This window comes from Megalobrama amblycephala, linkage group LG1 (genome assembly GCF_018812025.1).
Source record: "Megalobrama amblycephala isolate DHTTF-2021 linkage group LG1, ASM1881202v1, whole genome shotgun sequence".
NCBI lineage: Eukaryota > Metazoa > Chordata > Actinopteri > Cypriniformes > Xenocyprididae > Megalobrama > Megalobrama amblycephala.
The window spans coordinates 70993597-71017568 of NC_063044.1; the positions used below are offsets into that span (position 1 = coordinate 70993597).

The 23972-nt window shown below is 36.9% G+C and overlaps 3 protein-coding genes and 2 pseudogenes across 4 annotated transcripts; 3 read left to right on the forward strand and 2 right to left on the reverse strand.

Moving 5' to 3' along the window:
• Window positions 1–619: 619 nt before the first annotated feature.
• LOC125246850 lies at window positions 620–7347 on the forward strand. The gene is made up of 7 exons (XM_048157925.1): window positions 620–957; window positions 3355–4016; window positions 4105–4150; window positions 4344–4435; window positions 4841–4951; window positions 5448–5724; window positions 7125–7347. The coding sequence occupies exons 1-7, from the start codon at window positions 940–942 to the stop codon at window positions 7335–7337; spliced, it is 1419 nt and encodes a 472-aa protein (XP_048013882.1). The 5' UTR covers window positions 620–939; the 3' UTR covers window positions 7338–7347.
• Window positions 7348–7977: 630 nt separating this feature from the next.
• On the reverse strand, window positions 7978–9127 carry LOC125247907. 2 transcript variants are annotated; one of them, XM_048159465.1, is made up of 3 exons: window positions 8870–9127; window positions 8651–8733; window positions 7978–8420 (listed from the first exon to the last, which is right to left on the reverse strand). In XM_048159465.1, exons 1-3 carry the CDS (start codon window positions 8941–8943, stop codon window positions 8068–8070), a joined length of 510 nt encoding a protein of 169 aa, XP_048015422.1. In that variant the 5' UTR covers window positions 8944–9127; the 3' UTR covers window positions 7978–8067. The 2 variants fall into 2 exon arrangements, with proteins under 2 accessions (XP_048015422.1, XP_048015415.1); XM_048159458.1 differs by having other exon boundaries at window positions 8651–8777.
• A 1204-nt stretch (window positions 9128–10331) lies between these two features.
• LOC125277561 lies at window positions 10332–12956 on the reverse strand. The gene is made up of 7 exons (XM_048206064.1): window positions 12939–12956; window positions 11994–12067; window positions 11643–11883; window positions 11323–11398; window positions 10971–11239; window positions 10595–10690; window positions 10332–10466 (listed from the first exon to the last, which is right to left on the reverse strand). Exons 1-7 carry the CDS (start codon window positions 12954–12956, stop codon window positions 10332–10334), a joined length of 909 nt encoding a protein of 302 aa, XP_048062021.1.
• A 1396-nt stretch (window positions 12957–14352) lies between these two features.
• Window positions 14353–19538, forward strand: LOC125246428 (annotated as a pseudogene).
• A 503-nt stretch (window positions 19539–20041) lies between these two features.
• On the forward strand, window positions 20042–20159 carry LOC125250765 (annotated as a pseudogene).
• The last annotated feature ends 3813 nt before the right edge of the window (window positions 20160–23972 follow it).

Consider the following 23972-nt stretch of genomic DNA (forward strand, 5'->3'; position numbering starts at 1 on the left):
GTGTAATAGAAACGGAGACAAATGAAGTTGAGAAGAAAATTAAAGCGGCTCTTTACTTGACAAAAGCAAAGCAAGACAAAGACACTTGGAAACAATTCTTAAAATTCGCGCGTTTTATTTTGAGCATTCTCGCATGATCTTCTAGTGCACCGTCAGAGTGAGAGGGCATTCAGTGTGTGTGGGCGGATCATGGAAGAAAGACGCACAAGTCTGCGACCGCAGTCAGTCAGCAATATACTTTCCCTTCATAGTAATATGGAGTAAGCAATGCAAATCCCAGTGATCATTCATTTGTTTAAGTAGGCTACGTTATTTTTATTTATTTATTAGTATTATTTATTTTCTTTGCAATAGCCTGTTAAGCAAGGCATTCTATTTATTTTATTTATTTCGTTTTGTATTTAATTTGTTTAAAGTATATTATGTGTTTATTTAATAAGTAAAAGTTATTTCGTATTGTGCTTTGGCTTATTTACTTAAACTGTTATTTAAACTGCTTGTTTAGTTAATCGTTCGGTGAGTGTGTATGCAGTAGCCGTTTATATGGCGTTTAAATAGAGTCAAAAGTCGCGCGCGCGAAAACCACGAGCACGCGAATTAAGCCAAGCGCGCAAAACAGACCCACGAGAGGAAAATAACAACGCGAGAGCGCATCTGTGCACCCGCGAGCGCGCATTTGTACACCGCGAGCGCGCAGAACAGTATTTAGGAGCGGAAATGAATACTGGCGCAAGCCCCTGCTGCCTAGCGCGCACAACTGCACATGAGCGCTCGCGCGACTACTCAACACTCGCTCGCTCCTCGAGTTGACTTTTGACACTTTGAGGGCGGGGCAATGACTTTTGTCTTCCCACCTGTGATTGGTCATTTGTTTAATCAGTTTCACTCTTGTTTAAACATGTAGCAGGACTAGGACAAGGCACGTTTTACGGAATCATTATGTCGGACCCAGAGCAGGTAAATTAATTTTTAAAAGTCTTTGTGTTTCCAGTGCAATATATTCAATATATGATATTGTATTGTACAATTTCGAAGGTACTTATTTTGTTTACTGCCTAATGCATGTAGATAAAATCATCTTGAATAGTTTGTATAGGACCTTAACGACTAAAAAAGATAAGCTAATTTAAGATAAAGCTGGCTAACCCATAAATGTAGGATGTTAAAGGTTAGTTTTTACTTACATTCACAATATACAGTAAATAAATCATGGCTGAGTAGCGTTTCTAGCTACTAAACAAAGCTAGTATGCTAATTTACTAAACAAAGCAGCGTAAATGCAATCTTTGTGATTTATTCAAACCACAGCACCGACCCCTATTGCTCTATTGCCCTATTACTATTATCGTAATGCCGTTTATAAAATGATTAGAACACATTACAAACGGTATTAGTGAAACTTAACGTAGTTACATCACTAAAAGCATTTTTCTGCTGATGGTCTATGTCAGGGCCATCAACTATATTTGTCCAAGGGCCAGAATTTTTCTCTGCAGACACTGTAAGGGCCAGATACTCGTAATATAAAATAAAATTCGAATTGTATCCTAATATGTTATTATTTGATATACTAATTCTAATTCCAAATTTATTTTATTTTTTACATATTACCTGTACTGCAGCAAGCCACCAGGCGATAGCGATATTTTAGGCTTCATATTTGTGAGGCTGTCAAGCTGTCCATCACTGTCACGCAATTGTGCGCTAATCCCAGGCAAGGAAAATTTTGACATTTGTGAAAAAATGAGCACGTGAAACAATAAAAGATGTTCAATGAGAGAACGCGTTTATCGTCATTCTTGACTGAAGGCAGGCTATGGCACAAGCTACTTTTCAGAAGGGTTTTTTTTTCGTTAGATTTAAAAAAATAAATAAATATGGAACGGACCCGAATATTCAAATATTCGTTCGGTGGGTTGGTATTCGATTTGAAAATTTGACATTCGAATATTTTTTTATTTTTATTTTTGCACACCTGGGATCCCCGCGAAACGATTCTCATTCCCCCTTGAATAAGGCCGGCGACACACTGGCTGCGTGAGCGTCTCAGCTGCGTGGCGTGTCCGTTTTTATTTCGGCTCCCATATTCAACAGGTTGGAGTTTGCACACTGAGACACGCGTCTCAGGCGCGCTCGAGCCACGCGGAAAACGCGTGCATGCTAGAAATAGAACCGACGCGTGTTCCAGCAACGGGAGTGTTCAGAACAGCGGAGTTTGTATGGACCGAAGTGCATGTCTGAGCTTGTGTTTTGTTGCTTTGACACTGTGGAAAATACAATAATAGAAACAAAATGTATTAGCATTTTTACCCGTTATTATCAATCTAAATTAATCTCGTTTTTAATTTAACTTAATTTCGTTTTTCTTTATTTAAATTTCATTTTCTTTATTTAAATTTCGTTTTTTCTTTATTTAAATTTCGTTTTGTTTATATAAATTTCGTTTTTTCTTTATTTAAATTTCGTTTTTTCTTTATTTAAATTTCGTTTTTCTTTATTTAAATCTACCCTTACTGTGCCAATTTGTTAGTCAGAAAAATATTAGACTACCTTAAAAGTATTGCTTAATTTAACAGACCTGTGTGTGTGCGTTTTATATCACTAGTGCAGTGTCCGTTCTCGGAGCATAAGCCCTGCCCGCATGAGGTGCGCCGCTTACCGCTCGCGCTGCTCTGACTGTAGTTTACTAAAAGTTTATTAATTCTGAATGTGTCGCATCTCGCGTGTCCATCTATATTGCACCAAATGCGACACTGCACTGCCTTGTGAAGTCGATTGGATGAACGGTTCTCGAAATAATAAAAATGCAAACGGACATACAGACACAGATTCCTGCCTTTATTAGAGAGAAAAATATGTTCAGCCCCTCTCTCCGAAGAGTCGATGTTCATTACTACCGAAGCTTCGAAGCTCAAAAAATGGTATTCGGACCAGCCCTAAACTTTTTTCCTCTTACAAGGCTATTCCTGAATTCAGTATTATTCTGGGGGCCGGATGGAAATCTCTGGCGGGCCGGATTTGGCCCGCGGGCCGCCAGTTGACGTTGCATGGTCTATGTGACCCTGTAAAAAGTGTAAAAAAAGTGACGTTTTTTGTGTTTTGATGTTTTCTATCATCCTATATGCAAACAATTAAGAAAATAATTTTGATATATTTACTACTAAGACCATGTTTGAAATAGGGAAATTAGTAAGTAAAATCAAACTTTGATGTTCATTATCTGATTTTTGATACTTTCCTGGAATCAAAGGATGAGTAGAGATAATGTAACCCTTTCAACTTTTGAAGTGTGTTTATCACAACAGTGACATGGTATCTTAACATCTCATTAATTATTCTTTGTTCTGTCGATAGCTAAGACACCACTTTTTGGAAAATCTTTTACACAAGTTGCAACAGGCCTTCAGCACTACACCACTGGATTTAGATTATCTGGAGTTTCTGTGTCGTCAGGAGCTGTATATTCTGGAGGCCCTGTCCAGTCACATACAAGTACCCCCTGCTATCACCCAGGCTTTGCTAGAGCTCTTTGACCTTATACGGGCACAAGTGGAACATCCTGCACCATGTGTCAGAGTGGAAGTTGCTATCACCACAGGACGACCCAAAATTTTGGTTGAGGAACAACGCTTAAAATACATGCTACAGGCTCAACTTCCTGTGAGTTGCATAGCCACATTGATGGGCGTTTCAAAAAGTACGATTTTCAGACGCATGAGAGACTATGAGCTTTCTGTTCGTGACATGTATAGTTCCATCAGTGATGAAGAACTTGACAGTTTGGTTGCTTCTGTGAAGAACGCTTTACCAAATTCAGGCTACAGGATGGTCAGAGGAAGACTGGAGTCTATGGGCTACCGAGTTCAGTGGAGAAGAATTGCAGCCTCTATGCATAGGGTTGATTCAATGGGCATTATCTCAAGGTTATCAAGTCTTGGCTGTGTTGTGCGCCGAGTGTACTCTGTTCCAGGGCCCTTGTCCCTGGTACATGTGGACACAAATCACAAGCTAATTAGGTTTGCATTAAAGTCATGTTTAACATATGAATAGATTTGCATGTTTAATAATTATATCAATAATGTAAATTACTTAATTTCTTCACAGGTACAATATTGTGATATTTGGAGGAGTGGATGGGTTCTCCAGAAAGGTAACTACTGGCTAAACATTTGGTCAACATTATGTAGTCAGTAAACACATTTAAAACCTTTGTTACTAGTCATCAGTTAAAATCCACAATGACTTAACTAATATTTGATGGGTAATTGGCACACACACACACACACAATGTTTTTTAATGGTTTACCATTTTAATCTGATGTACTGTATGTTTTACTTTGTAGATATTGTACTTGAATGCAGCCACAAATAACCGTGCTTCCACAGCATTTTCATTCTTTTTGGAGGCAACTCATCGGCATGGTTTACCCTCAAGGTAATGTACTTTAAATTGTTACAAAGCTGCACTTTTCTCTGTGTAAATAATATGAGAGAAATTTTAATGATTAAAAGCTGTTTGATTATAAAGCTCTTGTACACTCTAATTTATCTGTTTAACTAGTTTCCTAAAAGCAAAATGTCTTTAAAAAACATTTACAAACATTGGCATTTTTTGTTGCAGCTCCTTCTTTTACTGGACAACAGCATTCTATTGTTTCCTTGAGTAGTTTATTTAGTTTAGTAGTTTACTCGTGGTACATTCTTTGCCCATCCCACTTTCTTGGTATACATTATCTTTAAAAAGTTATTTTATTACTTGAGGATAATGTTTATTTGTCAGAGCCATAATCCAATGTATGAACTGTTTCTTTTAATTTCACTATTATTGTTGTAATTTAAGGGTAAGAGCTGACCAGGGAGTGGAGAATGTGGATATTGCTCGGTTTATGTTCACTGTCCGTGGCAATAATCGGGGGAGCTTCATCTCAGGAAAAAGTATCCACAACCAAAGGTAATGCTTCTTATTTTATTCTCAGTTTTCCTGGTATTAAGGCATATCCTCATCACATTTTATTGTTTCATTCTGATGTATCAGTATTTATTTATACATATGACAAATGCGCCATAAATGTGCCATATGGTGTTACATTGAATCTCTCATGTTGTTTGTCACTTAAACAATTAAGATAAATCTGTCTTATGCTAATTGTATATTATTGAGTTTTTATCAAATGTCACTGTGACACCATAGGACAGTGTTCCTCCACAACATAAAAACTACTATCTAGTCATAGAAACAGTAACAGTTTGAGTTACTTTTACTAACATTAAATTTTCATGATATAACAAGTGTTAGCAGTGTAAACTTTGGATGTAACATTACAGAACACATTCTACCACATACTTGCAATATAAGGTTTTGTTCCGTTTTAAAATTATTGCATGTTTGATAAAACGTCATGTTTTCCTACATAGTAACAGTGATTACTCATTGGATCCCCCAACAGAATAGAGCGGTTATGGCGAGATGTGTGGATCTCGGTGTCATCAAAATACTACAATCTTCTACACTCTCTTGAAGAAGATGGCCTCCTGGACATTTCATGTACGGATGACATATTCTGTGTACACTTTGCATTTCTTCCAAGACTCAAACGAGACTTGGAGGTATTTATTGAAGGCTGGAACCACCATCCTCTACGCACTGAGAGAAACCGGTCTCCAACACAGATTTGGGAGATTGCACGGATGCTTAACACTGCTGTAGATTCTGATAACCCTGAGGTAAGAGTACAAATTCATTTTTAAGAAGCAAAAGTTGATGACTATAATTTGATAAGACAATGTCATTATGATATATAACAGTGTTTCTCAACTCCAGTCCTCGGGACCCACTGCTCTGCACATTTTGTTTGTCTCTCTTATCTGACACACTCAATTCAGTTCATGCAGACTCTCCTAATGAGCTGATGATCTAAATCAGGTGTGTTAAATAAGGGATACATACAAAATGTGCAGAGCAGTGGGTCCCGAGGACTGGAGTTGAGAAACACTGATATATAATATAGATAATCTATAATAAATATTACAATGGCATTGAATTGTAAATACAGTCAGGTCCATAAATATTGGGACATCGACACAATTCTAACATTTTTGGCTCTATACACCACCACAATAGATTTGAAATGAAATTAACAAGATGTGCTTTAACTGTAGACTGTCAGCTTTAATTTGAGCATTTATATCCAAATCAGGTGAACAGCGTAGGAATTACAACAGTTTGCGTGACTTCCACTTGTTAAGGGACCAAAAGTAATGGGACAATTGGCTTCTCAGCTGTTCCATGGCCAGGTGTGTGTTATTCCCTCATTATTCCAATTACAATTATTATTCTGTCCCATTACTTTTGGTCCCTTAACAAGTGGGAGTCACATATGTAAACTGTTGTAATTCCTACACTGTTCACTAGTGATGGGCATTCCGGCTCTTTTTTTGTGAGCTGGCTCGTTTGACTCAGCTCACTGAAAAGAGCCGGCTCTTTAAATAATAAATGTTTTAACTATGTCTTGGACTATGATAGGTGTGAAAACAATTTGTGAAATTGTGAGACATTGCGAGTATGATTTCATTTAATAATTTAATTAGAACTGTTTTCACACCTATCATAGTCAAAATCATAGTTTATTATTTAAAGAGCCGGCTCACGAAACGAGCCGGCTCTTCAAACGAGCCGGCTCACGAAAGAGCCGGAATGCCCATCACTAGTGTGTGCGCCTAGGCTTATATAATTATATTTTTTTGTGTTATTCTTTGAATTATTAGTCTATTGTTTTAAATAAAATTTAAATCATTCATTACATAATGATTGAATTTCTATAGGCTTTGTTTTTAAAAATAGAGTCGGCTCTTCAGATATGTGAGCCGGCTCCCGACGTTCACGTAAAAGAGCTGGCTCTTAGAGCCGGCTCGTTCGCGAACGACCCATCACTACTGTTCACCTGATTTGGATGTAAATGCCCTCAAATTAAAGCTGACAGTCTGCAGTTAAAGCACATCTTGTTTGTTTCATTTCAAATCCAATTTGGTGGTGTATAGAGCCAAAACAGTTAGAATTGTGTCGATGTCCCAATATTTATGGACCTGACTGTACATTGAATTGTTGTTTTATTGAAAATTTCTAGGCCATACAAGAGCCTGACATTGACTGGGAGACTGCTGCTGACTTTGATCATCTTGAATCAGAAAGCGGTGTTGTCGTACCCGAATATGAGAGCCCTCTGACTGCAGAAATGATGAATGAACTACATGGTTTGGTTGATCCACTGGATCTGAACATTAATGATGAACAGCTCTACATAATCTGCTATGAACACATAAAACGACTACGGACATAAAGATACATTTCAGTGAATACATGGACGCTTTAAGTTTGCAACTTTTTTTATTTTCTAGTACATGTAATAAGCATGTAAACATTTGAAGCTGAAGTACATGAACATTCTTTAAGAAGAAAACACTTATGCTTTGGTACTACATACACTGTAAACATATACAGTAACAATAAAACATTTTGAATGCATACAACTTGTACTTATGTGTTGGAATTCACAAACATCACTTCATAAACTTGCACAATAACTCATCATGTGAGCTTAGATTAGATTTATGAAATCCCTATATGTGCTACTCAGGTGTGCAATTAGGAACGTGACTGAGCAAGAACATGCATTAAAGCGACAGTTCACTCATTAAATGATAATTCTGTGATTACTTACTAAACTTCACGTAGTTTTAAATCTGCACGAGTTACTTTATTTTGTTAAACACAAAGCTAGATTTTTTTCAGTTAACAATGGTAACCACACAGCTGGTGGCAGCCATTGACTTCCATAGCATTCGTTTTTCCTACTATGGCTGCTGCCAACTGTGTGGTTACCATCATTAACAAAAACGGGTTTAAGGTTTAAAATTACATGAGGGTGAGTACATAATCACATAATTTTCATTTGAAGGGTGAACTACCACTTTAACTACAGGATAACAGATACTGTGTGTACAATAATGCACATTGCAGTCATGGTCAAATTCCATGACAATTTGAACATTTTTACAGTCTGCATTTTCCTAAATGCGTCCAAATTCATAGCCATGGGTAATGGCCTGTGAGATTACATTTTTGAATTCCATGTATGTGCAACTCAGGTGTGCAATTGGGAATGTGACTGAGCGGGAACATGCATTAACTACAGGATAACAGATTGTGTGTGTACCATAGCGCACACTGCAGTCGTGGTCAAATTCAATGACAATTTTGAAGTTCTCACGGTCTGCATGACTTAAGGGAATATGAGATTGTCCTGTCAGCCATTGGCAAAACTTGCTAACATTAATGTGTGTGTTGGTATGTTTTTCTGCCTTGTCCTCTTCACCCATACTCTCCTCCTCAGGTCTGTTGTCTCTGTCGTCTTTGATCTCTCCTGAGAAAGTGATTAAAAATCAGTTGAGAGCTTTTACCTTACAGTAATTTGCAGTTAAAAATATTACAATGGAATAAGTTTTAGCACTACAACTTTTGACAAATTGGCTTTAGTTAAAAAACAAATCTTTTTAAATCCAGTTTCAAGAAAAAAATCATAACCATAACAATGTAATGAGAACAGTTTTAACTGTAATGTGAAAACATTGATAATTTGCATTAATTAGTCACCTTCATCCTCCATGTCCTGTAAATAGTCCTGCAGAAAGTTGACTACTTTGGACTCCCTTGCACGCCTCATTGTACCCGTCTCACTAAATGAAGGTGATAGTGATTTCATCAGAAAATCAGCATCCACCTTAAATTTACAAAATTAAGAAAGTTAGACAATTATATTTAAAAACATTTACTGATTCAGCAAGTTATCTATTGGGTGGTATTTATATTTACCTTGCAAAAAGATCCTGGAACAAACAGCTGCCTGCAAATGTCAGTTTCTTGTTGTACCAAGCTAAGGAGGTCATAGAGTTTCAATCCAGAGGCAATTTGTTGTAGCATGGGAAGTAACCTCACTGTAGAGTGTAGAACCACAGAGCTATAATACAAAGATAATTGAAGAAAAAAATGAGTATCTGAATTAAAAATCAAGACCAATAACCTACAATAAAATGTCATATACCGCACAATCTCTTCTTTTTTTTCAAAAGACACTGCTCCCTGTATAACCACATGACAAAATTCTGTCTGTGAACTCCATGACAGTTGTGTTGTCAGCTGCCTTAATCTTTGAAACAAAACACACAAAAAGTATTTTAATTTTTAATCCTTGTAGGCAAAAAAAATTCCACTACCTTAACAATTTACCAAATAATTTAACTTTTAAAAGCCATTTTCCATACTTAAATGAGCTACCTCTTTAATTAGTTCCATGACTTCAGGGTCAGTAATGTCTCTTTCAGTTATTGCTTCCTGATCCACTTCTCCAGTAGATATATACTTGTAACACCACTGCGAAAAGAAGTTTGGTGGTGGTCCTCCCTGTGCGATGCTGACAGCAAATATCTCTCCAATAGCCCTGCATAAAATGGTTTGTCATGTCAACAATAATCATAAAAAACTAACATTGGCAAATGAGTGTGAAATTTAAATAACCTACTTGAAGTTATGTTTGTCCAAGTCTGTAATTGAGTACTTGGGGTTTTTGCCACCATCCCCACCCTCAAAAAAACGCTTCTCTATTCCTGACATCATTTCTTTTCAGAAAAGTAAAAAAGAGAACAATAAATTCATAGATATCAACCATAAATTATATTACTGTAAAACTGACCAGTTAAAAATTCTGTCTTCAGCGCCCCATTGTCAATGCCAGCCTCTCCAATAAAAGTAACTCTAAGGGCATTTTTAGGGGAAGACTTTTTCTGCCGCTGCCACTGTTTAATGCCTCTTTCAACCATCTGTTCCCTGGTAACACAAATGCTGAAGGTGCTGCTTTCGTCCACCCTTTCAGTAAGGCTTTTGATGACATCAGCAATGCTAATAATATTGGGAGCAGAGAAAAAAAGCATGAAATTGGAATGTTTCACATTATTAATGTAAAACAGTTAACTTCTGATGAACTATTTGGGGTTTGAGGTACCTTTTAATCTCTTGGTGTGTCCTTAATCGTTTTGGACATATCTCAGTTCTATCTGTGTCAAAGGCCTCTGTTTCATCAAAAACTCTGTGGGAATAAATATACAGTAATACTCTGTAAGCAGAGGTGCAGTTACTATCATAACATGTTAAAACCTTTATTGGAAATCTAGCTTAAAAAATAATTAATGAAAAAATGAAATACCTTTCACCACAGTAGCTTGCGTGGAATTCTACAGTGTCACTTGGGGTACAACTGCTCGCAAATGGGACAGGCAGTCTAAAGTAGTATGTAGTAATAAAACACATTATTATTATTATTATTTTTATTACTATTATTCAAGTGGAATGAATTAGTTATTCTTACTGTCTCAGAACCCTTGGCACATGAAGTAAGGTTTAAATTGTTGGTGTCCTTAAAATGTAAAATAAAAACATATTAAAGTATGAACTGGATGAATAACAGTACCTGTGACATGACTTCTTTTTAGGACATACAGACTTTATATTTGCTGCATCAAACAAACAAACAAACACATTTACCGTTACAGATGTTTCAATAGAGGAAGTGTTATCTGGGGAATTTTGCATAGCTATGTCCATGGCAGGACTGTCATCTGTAGAAAACATAGAAGTTGTCTGCAAAAGACCCAAAAAAACTAAATAAATAAATAACTTTATTAGCCATGGGGCAACAAATATGTAATTAATTAATAGTTTTAATAAGAAATAAATATTTTTCACCTCTTCATCAGAGAGTGTCACTGTCTTACAAGATGCCACACTGTCATCTGTAGGAAAACATAGAAGTCGTCTGCAAAAGACCCCCAAAAAATAAATAAATAAGTAACTTTATTAGCCATGGGGCAACAAATATGTAATTAATTAATTGTTTTAATATGAAAGAAATATTTCTCACCTCTTCATCAGAGAGTGTCACTGTCTTACAAGATGCCACATGTGCGGCTAAAAACTGGACTGGCATGTTTTCGTAACAGTTACGACATGTTGTTTTCGGCATTTTTTCAAACTCCTTTGAAGAATAAGGAAGAGGTGACATATCAAGTGTTCCTTGCACTGGCACAATGTATAGTGCTGACTTGCCACGAGCAACCGAATTGAGGTAAGCGCCTGTATAACCTTCTGCCTCAGGGGGTACAATACACAGTTTTCTTTGTCCAGATCCACCTATAAGGAGGGACATAATATTTAAAGTCACTTTGCCATGAGATCACATAAGATAGTATGTATAGAAAGTTTCAAAGTCTTACCAACAGCCTTATACAACATCCATGCCCCATTCAAATCAGTCATTTTAGGGTATGTCTCCTCGAGTTTTCTGGAGAGCTGTACATAATTTATATAATGTAAGTACTTTGACAAAAATACGTTTTTTTAATTCTTTAATAACATATGGTAAGTTATATTAGTCTAGCGATCAATAATTATATCTGCAATGCCCCCGGCATCAAAATGAACAGAGCACAGCTGCAAAGGAATTTAGGTGGTGCACTTACATAAAAAACATATTGCAAGTCATAAGTCTGACATGAACATCGAAGTGCAAGTGAAGTTTTCAACTACAACTTACCCATGAATGGTCAGAATCATCTTTGACAGTAATAGTTCTCCGACCCATCCCTGCTTGTAGAAGTGTCAGCTCATCTGAAGCTTTTGGTGTCTTCTCCATGTGTTTGTTTACCAGGTAGAACTGTACTTCAAAACACTTTACAGTATGTAGTTTTCTTTTCATGTCAGTAAAGCTAGAGTGTGTTCCTCTTTTCCTGGTCACTTTTTCCCCAAATGTTTTTCCAAACAGTCCTGGGAAGGATCTGCAAAACAAACAAAAAAACATAAACAGTAAATGTATTTTACAAAACAATGTTAAACACTGCATTCAACAATTTATTGTTAAAATGACCATAAAAACAATATGACAAACCTTTTCATGTTCTGCTCCAAGGTATTTTGCTGTGGAACTTCTTGTCTAGTGTGGTTTGTAGAATCTTGCAGAACCTTTTTCAAACACACCAAAGCAACACATTTCTAAAAATGTAAGCCATTACCACTTTAGGAAAGAAATGTTACAAATCAGATATATTTGACTCATAAAATGACTTTTTAAATTTTTACCCCTCAGTTAATAATAATATAATACAGTATATAGATTATTTAGGCAACTCAATTTTTATATTTTTAAATCAGTTATAAAATGAGCAAAATAGTCTACCCATGAGACTTTTAACATTATTATCTTAATTTTAGATTATAAAATGCATGTCATCAAGCCATTACTACAGTATATATTAATTGAGAGGAAAACATGTTAACCTATTGTTTACCTTATGCCAATATCTCCGAAAAGCACATGTAATTTTACACTTACACATTTACACTTAAATGTAGGTTTACACTTACCCTACTACTTTTATATTAAATGGTGATAACATTGCTGCTTTAATATCATGCATTGTATGATCAATGTGCAAAATTATGTAATTGTCAATCTTTTAGAAAAGCAGATCAGTGTAAGTATAGGTAAGGATGAGAACAATCCTCACTGTCTCTTGTTGCAGGCCGGGAAAGGGCGCTTTGCAGCAGTGAGACGACCTTTCTTGCTGCCTCCTGCAATTCTTCCTAATAACAGTTTACAGATATGTGTATAATCAGTCTTTCGTAATTATGAGCTGACTATACAGAAATCAAAAAGAAGCCAAGAACATGATGGAATTGATCACTTAGAACCAAAATAGACGTATGCAGAATATTTTCATAACAATTAAATATATTTATTTTATATTACTGCTGTTGTCAAATAGGCTCTGCAAAGTAAGGCCATTCCCAATTTATGGTATTAAGGACAATAATGCTTGCCATTGTGTTTTACCTCATTTTTCTCCGACATTCTTGGGGATTCTTTGACGAAAATGCTGTAAGGGGGGAGGGGAGGCGGCAGATTGTAGTTGATTGGGTTTTACAAATGACCAATCACAGGTGGGAAGACAGAAAGTCATTGCCCCGCCCTCAAAGTGTCAAAAGTCAACTCGAGGAGCGAGCGAGTGTTGAGTAGTCGCGCGAGCGCTCATGTGCAGTTGTGCGCGCTAGGCAGCAGGGGCTTGCGCCAGTATTCATTTCCGCTCCTAAATACTGTTCTGCGCGCTCGCGGTGTACAAATGCGCGCTCGCGGGTGCACAGATGCGCTCTCGCGTTGTTATTTTCCTCTCGTGGGTCTGTTTTGCGCGCTTGGCTTTATTCGCGTGCTCGTGGTTTTCGCGCGCGCGACTTTTGACTCTATTTAAACGCCATACGTTTAAAAACTGAGGTGCCGCTAGTTGTGGTTTTGTTAACGGTTAATGTTTTATAACGCTAATAAAAAAATACCCAATGTTTTTTATCACGTGTGGTGCTTTGGTTTTGTACTTCATCTTATTTAAACGCAATCATGTTTAAAGTCTGTTATTCTGGATGTTAACTTGAACGAATTTAGTCTGAGAGTATTTGTTTAGGCCTTTTTTTACAAGCTCTGAGAGAAAGTCCGCGGGAGCGGGCGGGTTTGGACACAAACTTTGCGGGCGCGGGCGGGAGTGGAACATGCGGGTTGCAGGAGCGGGCGGTCCTGGTCAGATATTCAGCGGGAGCGGGCGGGTGCGGGTTAAGGAAATCAGTCCCGCGCAGGGCTCTAATTTATTGTTTGACCTCACTATTTGGGGAATAGACACAGTCTCTATAAAATGGACTACACACACTTATGTCAATTAAGTGGGTAGAACAAAAACTGAATATTTTACTTGTCATATGGTGCGTAGCATCTTCATTACATCACTGGGATAAAGAAAACAATTTTGGACAAGAGAAAAAAAATACTCCATATGTAATTTACTTATTGTTTTCTTGTTATTGTGAATTTGTACAATAGGAAAAAGAGTGGCATATAGGAGATAACATGTTATAAAATCTGAAAAGCCACAGATGAAGGACAATAAAAATGTATACTTGTTTTTAAATGTTGAAAGGCAAGTGATTGTTGTGTTTCAGTGAGTGATTTAAGGATTGTTCTGCTGGGGAAGAGTGTGTCAAAAAACAGTCGAGTGGGAAACTTCCTGTTGGGACGAGCAGCGTTTGACAGTAAAGCTCCTCCAGATGTTGTAGAGAGAGTCGGAGGAAGATTGAAGGACAGATATGTGAGCATCATCAACAGTCCTCAGCTGCTCCAGACAAACATCTCAGATCATCAGATAGAACAAACACTGAAAGAATGTGTGAATCTGTCTGCTCCAGGACCTAATGCGTTCATACTCGTACTGCAGGACAATGACTTCACTGAGAAGGACATGAGAAGAGTGAAACAAGTGCTGAAAGAATTCAGCGAAGTGGCAATTAAATACACCATTTTGCTCACAACTGATGATGAAGCACATGGTGTTAATGGGCCACCTCTGAAAGTTAATAAATTAATTGAACAATTAACTGCAGAGTGTGGAGGAGGACATATGCATATCGAAGAAGGGCAACCTGTATGGCATTCTGAGATATTCAGATGTATAGAGAATATACTCAAGGAAGAACATGAACCATTTCTAATATGTGACATCTATGAGAATATAGGAGGAGGAAGATTTGTGAATGAGCTGAGAAGATCTGAAGGTTCATTTACATCAAAAAAGGAAGATTCTGATGGTAAGGACACTCAAACAATAAATAGGTACTTATTATTAAACTGTGTTCTTCAGTACAATACTGAACAATATTCTGACACCAGGTTGAACATCAGGGGCAGATATAACATTGAAATTGACTTTTGCTATTTTATTGATAGTAGTATTGTACTGATAGAAATTAGATGCACTGTAGAAGCAGAATTCAACTGCCATTTCAGAAACACTCCTTACCTAATGTGTCTAACAGACAAAGGTTATACATAATTACATGCATGATTTATATCATGTGACCTACTGCCCTCTTTACCCCAGACAAAATAATATGTTGAAAAAAGGTACAGCTGCAAACAGTAACATGTAGTAAGTTCACACATTCACAGAGTAGATTTCAATAGCACTTTTGAAACGTGCTTTAAGCTTTTGTGAATCATTTGTTTCATATCAGTGTGTATCATGTATTAATTGTTGATAGACCAAGTTCATGAGTGAATTTGTGTTTATATATTAATGAAATTAAAGCTGTACCATGATTTTGACATAACATATATAATCTTTCTTTTTAATATAGTGAATATTAGAGAGAAAAGTCCTGTTCATGACAGCCTAAAGAGTAAGTTTCTAAACTGATTACAGACAGATTTTCATTTGATTGAACATTAATAAAAAATGGTAGCACTTTAGTATGGGGAACACATTCACCATTAGCTATGAATTTTCTGTTATCTATGATTTAAAAAGTAGCCTAAGCTTTACTCACCCTCAAGCAATCCTGGGTATATCCTATATGATTTTTTTCTTTCTGATGAACACAATCGGAGATATATTGATAAATATCCTGACGCATCCAAGCTTTATAATGGCAGTGAATGGATCAACGTCTATGATCAACGTGTATGAAGCTGAAGAAAGTGCAATCTTGAAAAGGGTTGCCTTTTTTTCAAGAAATGAAGGTTTTTTGATTGAAACATTCCAGGATTTTTCTCCATATAGTGGACTTCAATGGAGCACAAACGGCTGAAGGTCAAAATTAGTTTCAGTGCAACTTCAAAAGGTTTTAAACGATCCCAGACAAGGAATAAGGGTCTTAGGAGAGAGCTAGTTCAAGATGAGCATTTATGGTTAAAATATAATTATAAAATATATCATTTTTAATTTTTTTTTAGAAAATGATTGAGGGTTTATCTAGATAAGACCCTTATTCCTCGTCTGGGATTGTGTAGAACGCTTTGAAGCTGCACTGAAACTGTAATTTTGACCTTCAACCATTTGAAGGCCTTTGAAGTCCACTGAAGTCCAAGTCCATTGAGAAACTAAAATCCTGGAATGTTTTCATCAAAAACCTTAATTTCTTTTCGACTGAAGAAAGAAATACATGGACATCTTGGATGACATGGGGGTGAGTAAATTATCAGGAAAATTTGAATTTGAAAGTGAACTAATGCTTTAAGTTCAGGTATTGGGTAGGATTATGGAATGTAGAATATGGTCATGAAGAATAAGGCATTAATATGTCCTATATAAGTACCAATGTACAGCCAATTTGCAGGCTAATAAGAAACTAGTTAAAAGTGATAATTGTTCCCCATTCTAAAGTGTTACCTAAGAAATAATATCTAAATATACTCTAGTAATTTACTATAGCGGTTTTGTTGTTGTTTAAGGAAGCATAAATTTCACCAGAAAGCTGAACTTGGTGCTGTGCGGAAGTAATGAAACACTGAGGAACTCTGTATCAAATCTTATAAGAGAGAAGAAGAGAGACATGGCTGTACATAGACGTCTGATCAGTCTGGTGGAGCTTCCAGCTCTCAGTCGGCTCTCGGAGAAGGAAGTGATGCGTCAGACTTATTGCTGTGTGTCTCTCTGTGATCCTGGAGTTCATGTTTTCCTCCTCATTATTCCTGATGCTCCACTGACTGACGAAGACAAAGCAGAAATAGAGGAAATCCAGAGGATATTCGGCTCAAGAATCAACAAATACCTCATGTTTATCAGAATCCTAGATGAGAACCTTAGTCAAATTAATTTAGTTGCTCCTGCATCTAGTGACATGCCTATTCAGACGTTTGGAGGTCACTGTTTTGTTCTGGGGAACAGCTCACAGGTTCCAGCTCTACTGCAGGATGTGGAGAAAATGGTAGAGGAGAACAAAGAAAGTTACTACTCAACCTTCATGTACCTTCAGGCTCAATTAGAACTGGAGAGAAACAAACACAGAGCTGAAATAGAGCAGCTGAGAAAAGCTCAATTAACAACAGGTATGAGATCAAAAAAGTGTGTGCTCATGTTTAAATTATAACAATTTATGTTAAATTATATACAATTCACTACTTGTTTGACAATTAAAAGGACCCACTTTATGTTAAGTGGCCTTAACTACTGTGTACTTACATTTAAATTAATCATTCGATACAATGCACTTATTGTGTACATACATGTTTTTACATTGTAGTTATATTTTAAAAACACCTGCATGTAATTACATCTGTAATTAATTTCTGTAATTACATTTATAATTACACTCTTGACCCATCCCTTAACCCTTACCCCTACCCTTAAACCTACCCATACCACCAAAGCTTTCTCTAACCTTACCCGTATCCCACCTCAATAGCTGCAAATTTGTTTTGCAATTCAATATGAACCCAATAAGTACATTGTACTTATTTTTTGATGTAAGTACATAGTAGTTAAGGCCACTTAATATAAAGTGGGACAAATTAAACTCTCAAGTGTCATATTTGCTCTAACCAATAGCATATGTGACATAGAAACACATCTGCTGTGATTCTCTTGTCATAATGATCAGGAGACAATACTGATTCCCTTCAAATTGGACACAAACTGCAAAATAATAAATGGATTAAAAAAAAGAGAGAGAGAAAAAAGATAAATATTTCATTGTAATAATTGTTCTTCTCTTGCTGTTTGCAGGTGTAACACACAGTGATGTTGGTGTGAGGATTGTGTTGCTGGGAAAGACGGGTGTTGGGAAAAGTGCATCAGGAAACACCATACTGGGGAAAAAAGCTTTTAAATCATTACTGACTTCGCGCTCAGTGACCAAAGAGTGTCGGAAAGAAACGACAGAGTTCGACAGAAGACAAATAACTGTGATTGACACTCCAGGACTGTTTGATACTGGAGTCGATAATGTTGAGACCAGGAAGGAGATTGTGAAGTGTGTCTCAATGGCGGCACCTGGACCACATGTGTTTCTGCTGGTGATTCAACTGGGACGATTCACTCAAGAGGAGAAAGATGCCGTGAAGATGATCCAGGAGACTTTTGGAGACAAATCCAGAATGTACACCATGGTGCTGTTCACCAGAGGAGATGGACTTGGAGAAACAACAATTGAAGATTTTATTGACGGTGAAGATAGCTTACAATACCTCATCCAGCAGTGTGGAAAGAGATACCATGTGTTCAATAATGAGACAAAGTTCGAAAACAGGTTTCTGAGCTGCTGGATAAGATTGACTGTTTGGTGACAGCAAATGGAGGGAGTTTCTACACCAGTGAGATGTTCCAGCAGGTGGAGAAAAACATCAAAGAACAACAAGAGAGAATCATAAAAGAGAAAAAAAAAGAGAACAAGAGAAAAGAAGAAGAGCTGAGAGCCAAATATAATGAAGAATTAGAGCAAATAAAGAAAACAAATGAGAGAGAAAGACAAGAGATGCAGAATAAACTGAGAAAAAGAGAAGAGGAGTTTAAAAAGAAAGAAGAGGAGATTAAGAAAGAAACAGATGAGATTGTACGAAAAGAGCTGCAGCGAAAACTGGAGGAGCAGCAGAAACTGTTTGAAGAGGAGAATGAAAGAAAAGAAAAGGCTTTAGGAGAACAACAACAGAACTTCATAAATTATTTGAAAGAAAAACATGAGAAAGAAAAACAAAAACTCCAGGAGAAAATTCAACATGAAACAAGAGAACAAGCAGAGTGTGAATATCGTGAAAAACTTGAGAAAGAAGTGGCTAAAGCTTTAAAAGAAGCTGAAGAAAAAGTTCCATTTAGATCAAAACGAGCTCGAGACTGGAGTCAGTATGTTCCTGTTCTTGGGGGAGTTGCTGGAGGAGCTGTTGGTTCTGTTGAAGACATTGTGCATTGGATTATCAGAAAAACATCAACCACAAAATCAAAGAATGAAGAGTGAATTCAATGCCCAATTTCCAAAACCATTCTTTTTCCATTGTGCTGTTTTTAAAATCCATTTAGAATTATTATTAGAAATATTTCATTTCCTTATTTTTTGTCTTCTCAGATTTAGGATCTGATTCCCAGTGAAAGCAGAACTTTATATTTACAGCAATACAAAATACCAATGTTTCTCATTGTATATGATTAATTAAACATAAGATAATTTCCAATTTCAGATCCTGTTTCTTAAGTACAGTCAATCATGGTGACAAATTAATCAGAAAAGAAGACCTAAAACTGTTGGATTTTTTTTTTTTTTTTTTTTTTTTTTAAATCTGTTTATGTAAGGATGCTAATTAAAGTTAATTTTGAGACTTAGTCATTATTTCCTTATGGTACTAACAACTTCCTGTGTGTCACAAGTCCACTGAAGGCAAGTTTGAAAGTGAATCCAAGTGCAGCTTTATTTAACAAATGTGAACTAAATACAAAAACAAAGATATGGCTTGACTTGAAACTTTAACAAATTTGTATTTATTTATATTAACTCACAAACAGCAGGGTACAGGAAACAAAGTGGAGGGGCTCGATGAAGCAGCTTCAACTCAAGCTCTGATGATCGCACTGTGTTTGCATACTTTACCACAGCTGAAGTTAAATAAATTCAATATTTGACTAATACACTGATGTTTCAAAGACATTTTCATTCAATACTGTATGTACTGCTTACATGGTTTTGGGTACAGGGGGTGGGATGGTGGGCCAGGCCTGTGAAAGGGAACAGGACCTGGATCAGGTGACAGTGATTGGCCTTGGTTGTGGTGTAGTGGCAAACCATGGATCAATGGTGGACCTGGGCCATGGAGCAGTGGGCAAGACCATGGGCCATGGAACAGGACAGGCTCTGGCATGGCAGCCATGACATGAAGAGCCTCTGGCGTAGCGGGCATGACGTGAAGATGCTCTGGTGTCATCCCTGAGGTACTCTGTCTATAAAGCCTGGTTCACACTATCATTCATGGCAAGGTTTTGTTTTTTCTCTGTTATACTGCATCTCTCAGCATCTTCATATATCTTGTTTTCTGGACTCTTTGCCTCTCTCTTGGATTACCCTATTTGCCTGTTTTTCCTATCTGATTGCTTCTTTGGATTGTTGAGTTTTGACCCTTTGCCTGTATTGATTATGATTACCAGCAGCCATATCACCCTGTAAGCCCAAGACTGGTTGCCCACTGAAGCAAAGCAGGGCTGAGCCTGGTTAGTACCTGGATGGGAGACCTCCTGGGAAAACCAGGTAGCTGCTGGAAGAGGTGTTAGTGAGGCCAGCAGGGGGTGATCATCCTGTGGTCTGTGTGGGTCCTAACGCCCCAGTATAGTGACGGGGACACTGTACTGTAACAAGCACCGTCCTTCGGATGAGATGTTAAACTGAGGTCTTGATTCTCTGTGGTCATTAAAAATCCTATGGCACTTCTCGTAAAGAATAGGGGTGTAACCCCCGGTGTCCTAGCCAAATTCCCTCCATAGGCCCTTACCAATCACGGCCGCCTAATAATCCCCATTCATTGAATTGGCTCTTTCACTCTCTCTCCTCTCCACCTTCAGCTGGTGTGTGGTGAGCGCACTGGCGCCGTTGTACTGTGGCTGCCGTCGCATCATCCAAGTGGATGCTGCACAGTGGTGGTGGATGAGGAGAGACCCCTGCTATGATTGTAAAGCGCTTTGGGTGTACAGTAGTACATAGGAAAGCGCTATATAAATGCCTCATTCATTCATGATTTTGGAATGGGTTATTCAATAAATGCTGTATTTAGATCCTCATTTAACTCTTGTAGTGTTTATCTTCTCATTTGTGTGACAATACCTGTTCTGCTTGTGCCTCAAACATTTCTCCTCCAGGTCTTGTTGTCCTCCTATCACATTCCTTTGATGGAATTCTGTAAATAGCCTTTTTGCCTGTTTTAGGTTGATGTTAGTAAGTTTTATAGAAGATAGAGAGTAAAAGCTATACCTTTTCAAGGAAATATTAATGATAGTGACGGCAGTGCATCAGAAAATAATGTAGTAGTATGAAAGGAAGAATTTGAAGATTAAGGAGAATAGAAGCACTGATGGTGATGGCAGAGATGAAGAATATAGATTGTTGTGGAAGTCAGGCATTTCAGTACATTCTACTATGTTAGTTTGGAAGATCTGATCCATACTGAAACCAGAGGTCAGGAAAGATGCCAGTGCCTGTTGTCATCACTACACTGACAAGCCTGATGACTAAACAGGTCAAGATCAAGTTATGTGTGGAAAGTGTGGGCTATACTGAAAAAAAAAAAAAAAAGAAAAAGTGTTGTTGATTTTCACTTGTAATACAATCATTGATTTGGAATTCCAAGAAAGAAATAATGTTAAAGATTTTTTTTAAGTTTTTGAAAAACTAAGACATGGTTTCACTATTTTCCAGGCAGTGAAGTTGTCTGAATTTGTGTTTCACATAAACACAGTCAGTTATGTCTGTAAACGTAAACAGCAGGGACAAAAATTGCATATAAAAGAAAGATACTCTTCTCCATTAAGGAGATGTGATGTGTGCAAATTAGGAAACAGGCAGAGACGAAAACTGAATTTGTACTTGCTTTTAGTAAGGTGACCTGATTTCTGAAATGGAAACCGGGGACAATTCCTATTTGAGTGGTCAAAATACCACCAAAATCTCATTTGTTATTATCTATTAATTAAAAAAAACGGGGACAGTACATTTTTAATTTATTTATTGTTGTGGGTTCCACATTTTACATTAATAAATATTATGATTTAATTTAATTATTAGGATTTTTGGTCTGGTTTTAACTAGCCGGTAGGCCTAACTACAAAAAACTATTAAACTATTACACTATTTTGAAAAATCACATTACAAAATATGAGATAAATAACACAAATAATATTTGCAACATTTATTAATGAATTTAATATTTTCATTTTCACGAGCTGTTACTGTACAAAATTACAACTTTTGTCCGATGACATTTTAATTTTCTTTTAACAGCTTTACATTTTTGACATGAAAGTAACTTTGTTGTGGCATTCTTGAGTAAAATGTAGGCTACATTATTATTTCCCACTGGAATTTGTAAAAATTTGTTGGGTGCACCTCCTCTAGGGGGGTCCAAGGGCATGTCCCCCTCGGAACAAAATTTTGTACATTTTAAGGTTAAATGCATCAATCTGGTGCACTTTGGAAGCTCAAAATTAAGAGCTTCAACTCATGTACAGTGTGCAAATTGAACAAAGAAACAACATTGACTTGTACCTGGACATTAAAGAGGGTTCAAACATCTTTTTATTTGTGATATAAAGTCTACATTGTTTTAGGTGTTTTAGGATGCCAAACAATTATTACAATAAAATAATAATAGAATAATGTTTTAGGCCTATATATTTATTCATATGACAATAATATCCATATAGGCTATTGTAACAAATACGCTCTAAAATAAATTATTATTTTTAGTTAGGCTACTTTACACAACGTATAGGGAAATTAAAATAGTAGTTTGTAGCCAATTTCTAATATAAATCCTTGAGCTTTAATTATGATCACCAGATCACCAGCTGATCGTGTGAGCAAAGTGCGCACTTCTCTTTAAAACACGCAGCACAGACAGACTGTATATATATTTAATAGTGCTGTCAAAATATATATATTTTTAAACATATCTCTTTATTAAAATATGTTAAACAGTTCAATACCGCTTTTCTACAGTATCCACCGGCAGCGAGTTCACACACGCAGCAGTTGTACAGAGCCACGCCTCCTGTCACTCACTCAGAGCAGAGCCACACCTGCTGTCACTCACTCAGTACAAAGCCACGCCTCCTGTCACTCACTCAGAGCAGCGGCAGGTCTCGAGACTCTCTTTCGGTCTGGTTGAAGGGTTTTTGTTATGATATAATAACTGATATGACAACTTTAGCACATTTGTCAGCTAAACATTCATTCAGTGTTTCCCATTAATGACCCTGTGCACCGGGTCATAATGAACTGAAAATTTAGAACATAGGCTATGGTCTATACGTTGTATTTTTCCAAGGAACTAAAATCGAAACCGTGATATGGCTTTGTGCCTTTATAAAACAGCAGAAGACAGCGATTAAGAAACCTCTATGCTGTATGCTGGCCATACTTTTTTCCAATGTATTTGCGGATTATTTTGAATGAGATATAAAACGGGGACATTTCCGGGGACAGCTCCAGTCGGGGACGGAGCACCAAAAACCAGGACTGTCCCCGGAAAACGGGGACGTCTGGTCACCCTATTTTAGTAGGAAAAATAACAAAACACCCAATAATACAATAAACAGTGAATCAAACATACATCCAAAACAAAATACATACCTACTTACAAATTATACAAACGTAAAGGATTAACGATAACAAAGCAAGGGACAAGAGCGGTGCTAAAGGAAAGAAATCAGTAAAACATAAACAGGTTAACTAAACCCCAACACAAATGCTAAGCTAAACAAAAGAAAGCAAGAAAAATAACATCTTCAGTGTAGAACACTGCTATCTACACTAACAAACATAAATACATAAATTGGCACCCGCTCATTGTGTATAAATAACTTTACGTGCTGTGAGGTGTAAGGCACGTGACATACTAACCTGGTCCCATCACTATCGAAGAAGGACTTGAACAAACTCTGGTAAACCGAGAGTCGAGTCACACTGTGATAACTTGTGCCTCGAGCAAGGAATAGACTGGAGACGTTATGCTGATTCAAAACAATGCAGCAGGATTTATTTCTCTTCACATCACTGTAGTGCAAATGCGTATATTAAGTCATGCAGGACTTATTTTTTTCAGTTCACCTAACTGCATACGGACATTAACTATGAAATAAACATTTTGTTGCTTAACTCTTAAATGAAAACCAAAAATAATAATTCTTTTGGAATATCACATTTCCAAATTACTACACACACCATAAACTGAATACAGCTTCATGAGGAGTTCCAACAGAAGAAAACTAACACACAATAACTAAATCAAAATGAAACTAAGCAAGGGCAAACACAAGAAAAGCAAACGCTTCTCCCGCGCTCGAGTCACATCTGGGTCTTCCCT

What these genes read in the sequence shown, in the direction of transcription:
- LOC125246850 (XM_048157925.1), top strand. An exon ending in CGGCATGGTTTACCCTCAAG is followed by an intron (nt 4,436 to 4,840) that starts GTAATGTACTTT and finishes TTGTAATTTAAG; the next exon opens with GGTAAGAGCTGACCAGGGAG. An exon ending in AAAAGTATCCACAACCAAAG is followed by an intron (nt 4,952 to 5,447) that starts GTAATGCTTCTT and finishes ATCCCCCAACAG; the next exon opens with AATAGAGCGGTTATGGCGAG.
- LOC125247907 (XM_048159458.1), bottom strand. Translation starts at nt 9,094, where the DNA reads ATGACATTTTATTGTAGGTTATTGGTCTTGATTTTTAATTCAGATACT. An exon ending in TTCCAGGATCTTTTTGCAAG is followed by an intron (nt 8,778 to 8,869) that starts GTAAATATAAAT and finishes TGTAAATTTAAG; the next exon opens with GTGGATGCTGATTTTCTGAT. An exon ending in ACAGGACATGGAGGATGAAG is followed by an intron (nt 8,421 to 8,650) that starts GTGACTAATTAA and finishes TCACTTTCTCAG; the next exon opens with GAGAGATCAAAGACGACAGA.
- LOC125277561 (XM_048206064.1), bottom strand. An exon ending in ATGATTCTGACCATTCATGG is followed by an intron (nt 11,399 to 11,642) that starts GTAAGTTGTAGT and finishes AATTATGTACAG; the next exon opens with CTCTCCAGAAAACTCGAGGA. An exon ending in CTATTGAAACATCTGTAACG is followed by an intron (nt 10,467 to 10,594) that starts GTAAATGTGTTT and finishes TTACATTTTAAG; the next exon opens with GACACCAACAATTTAAACCT.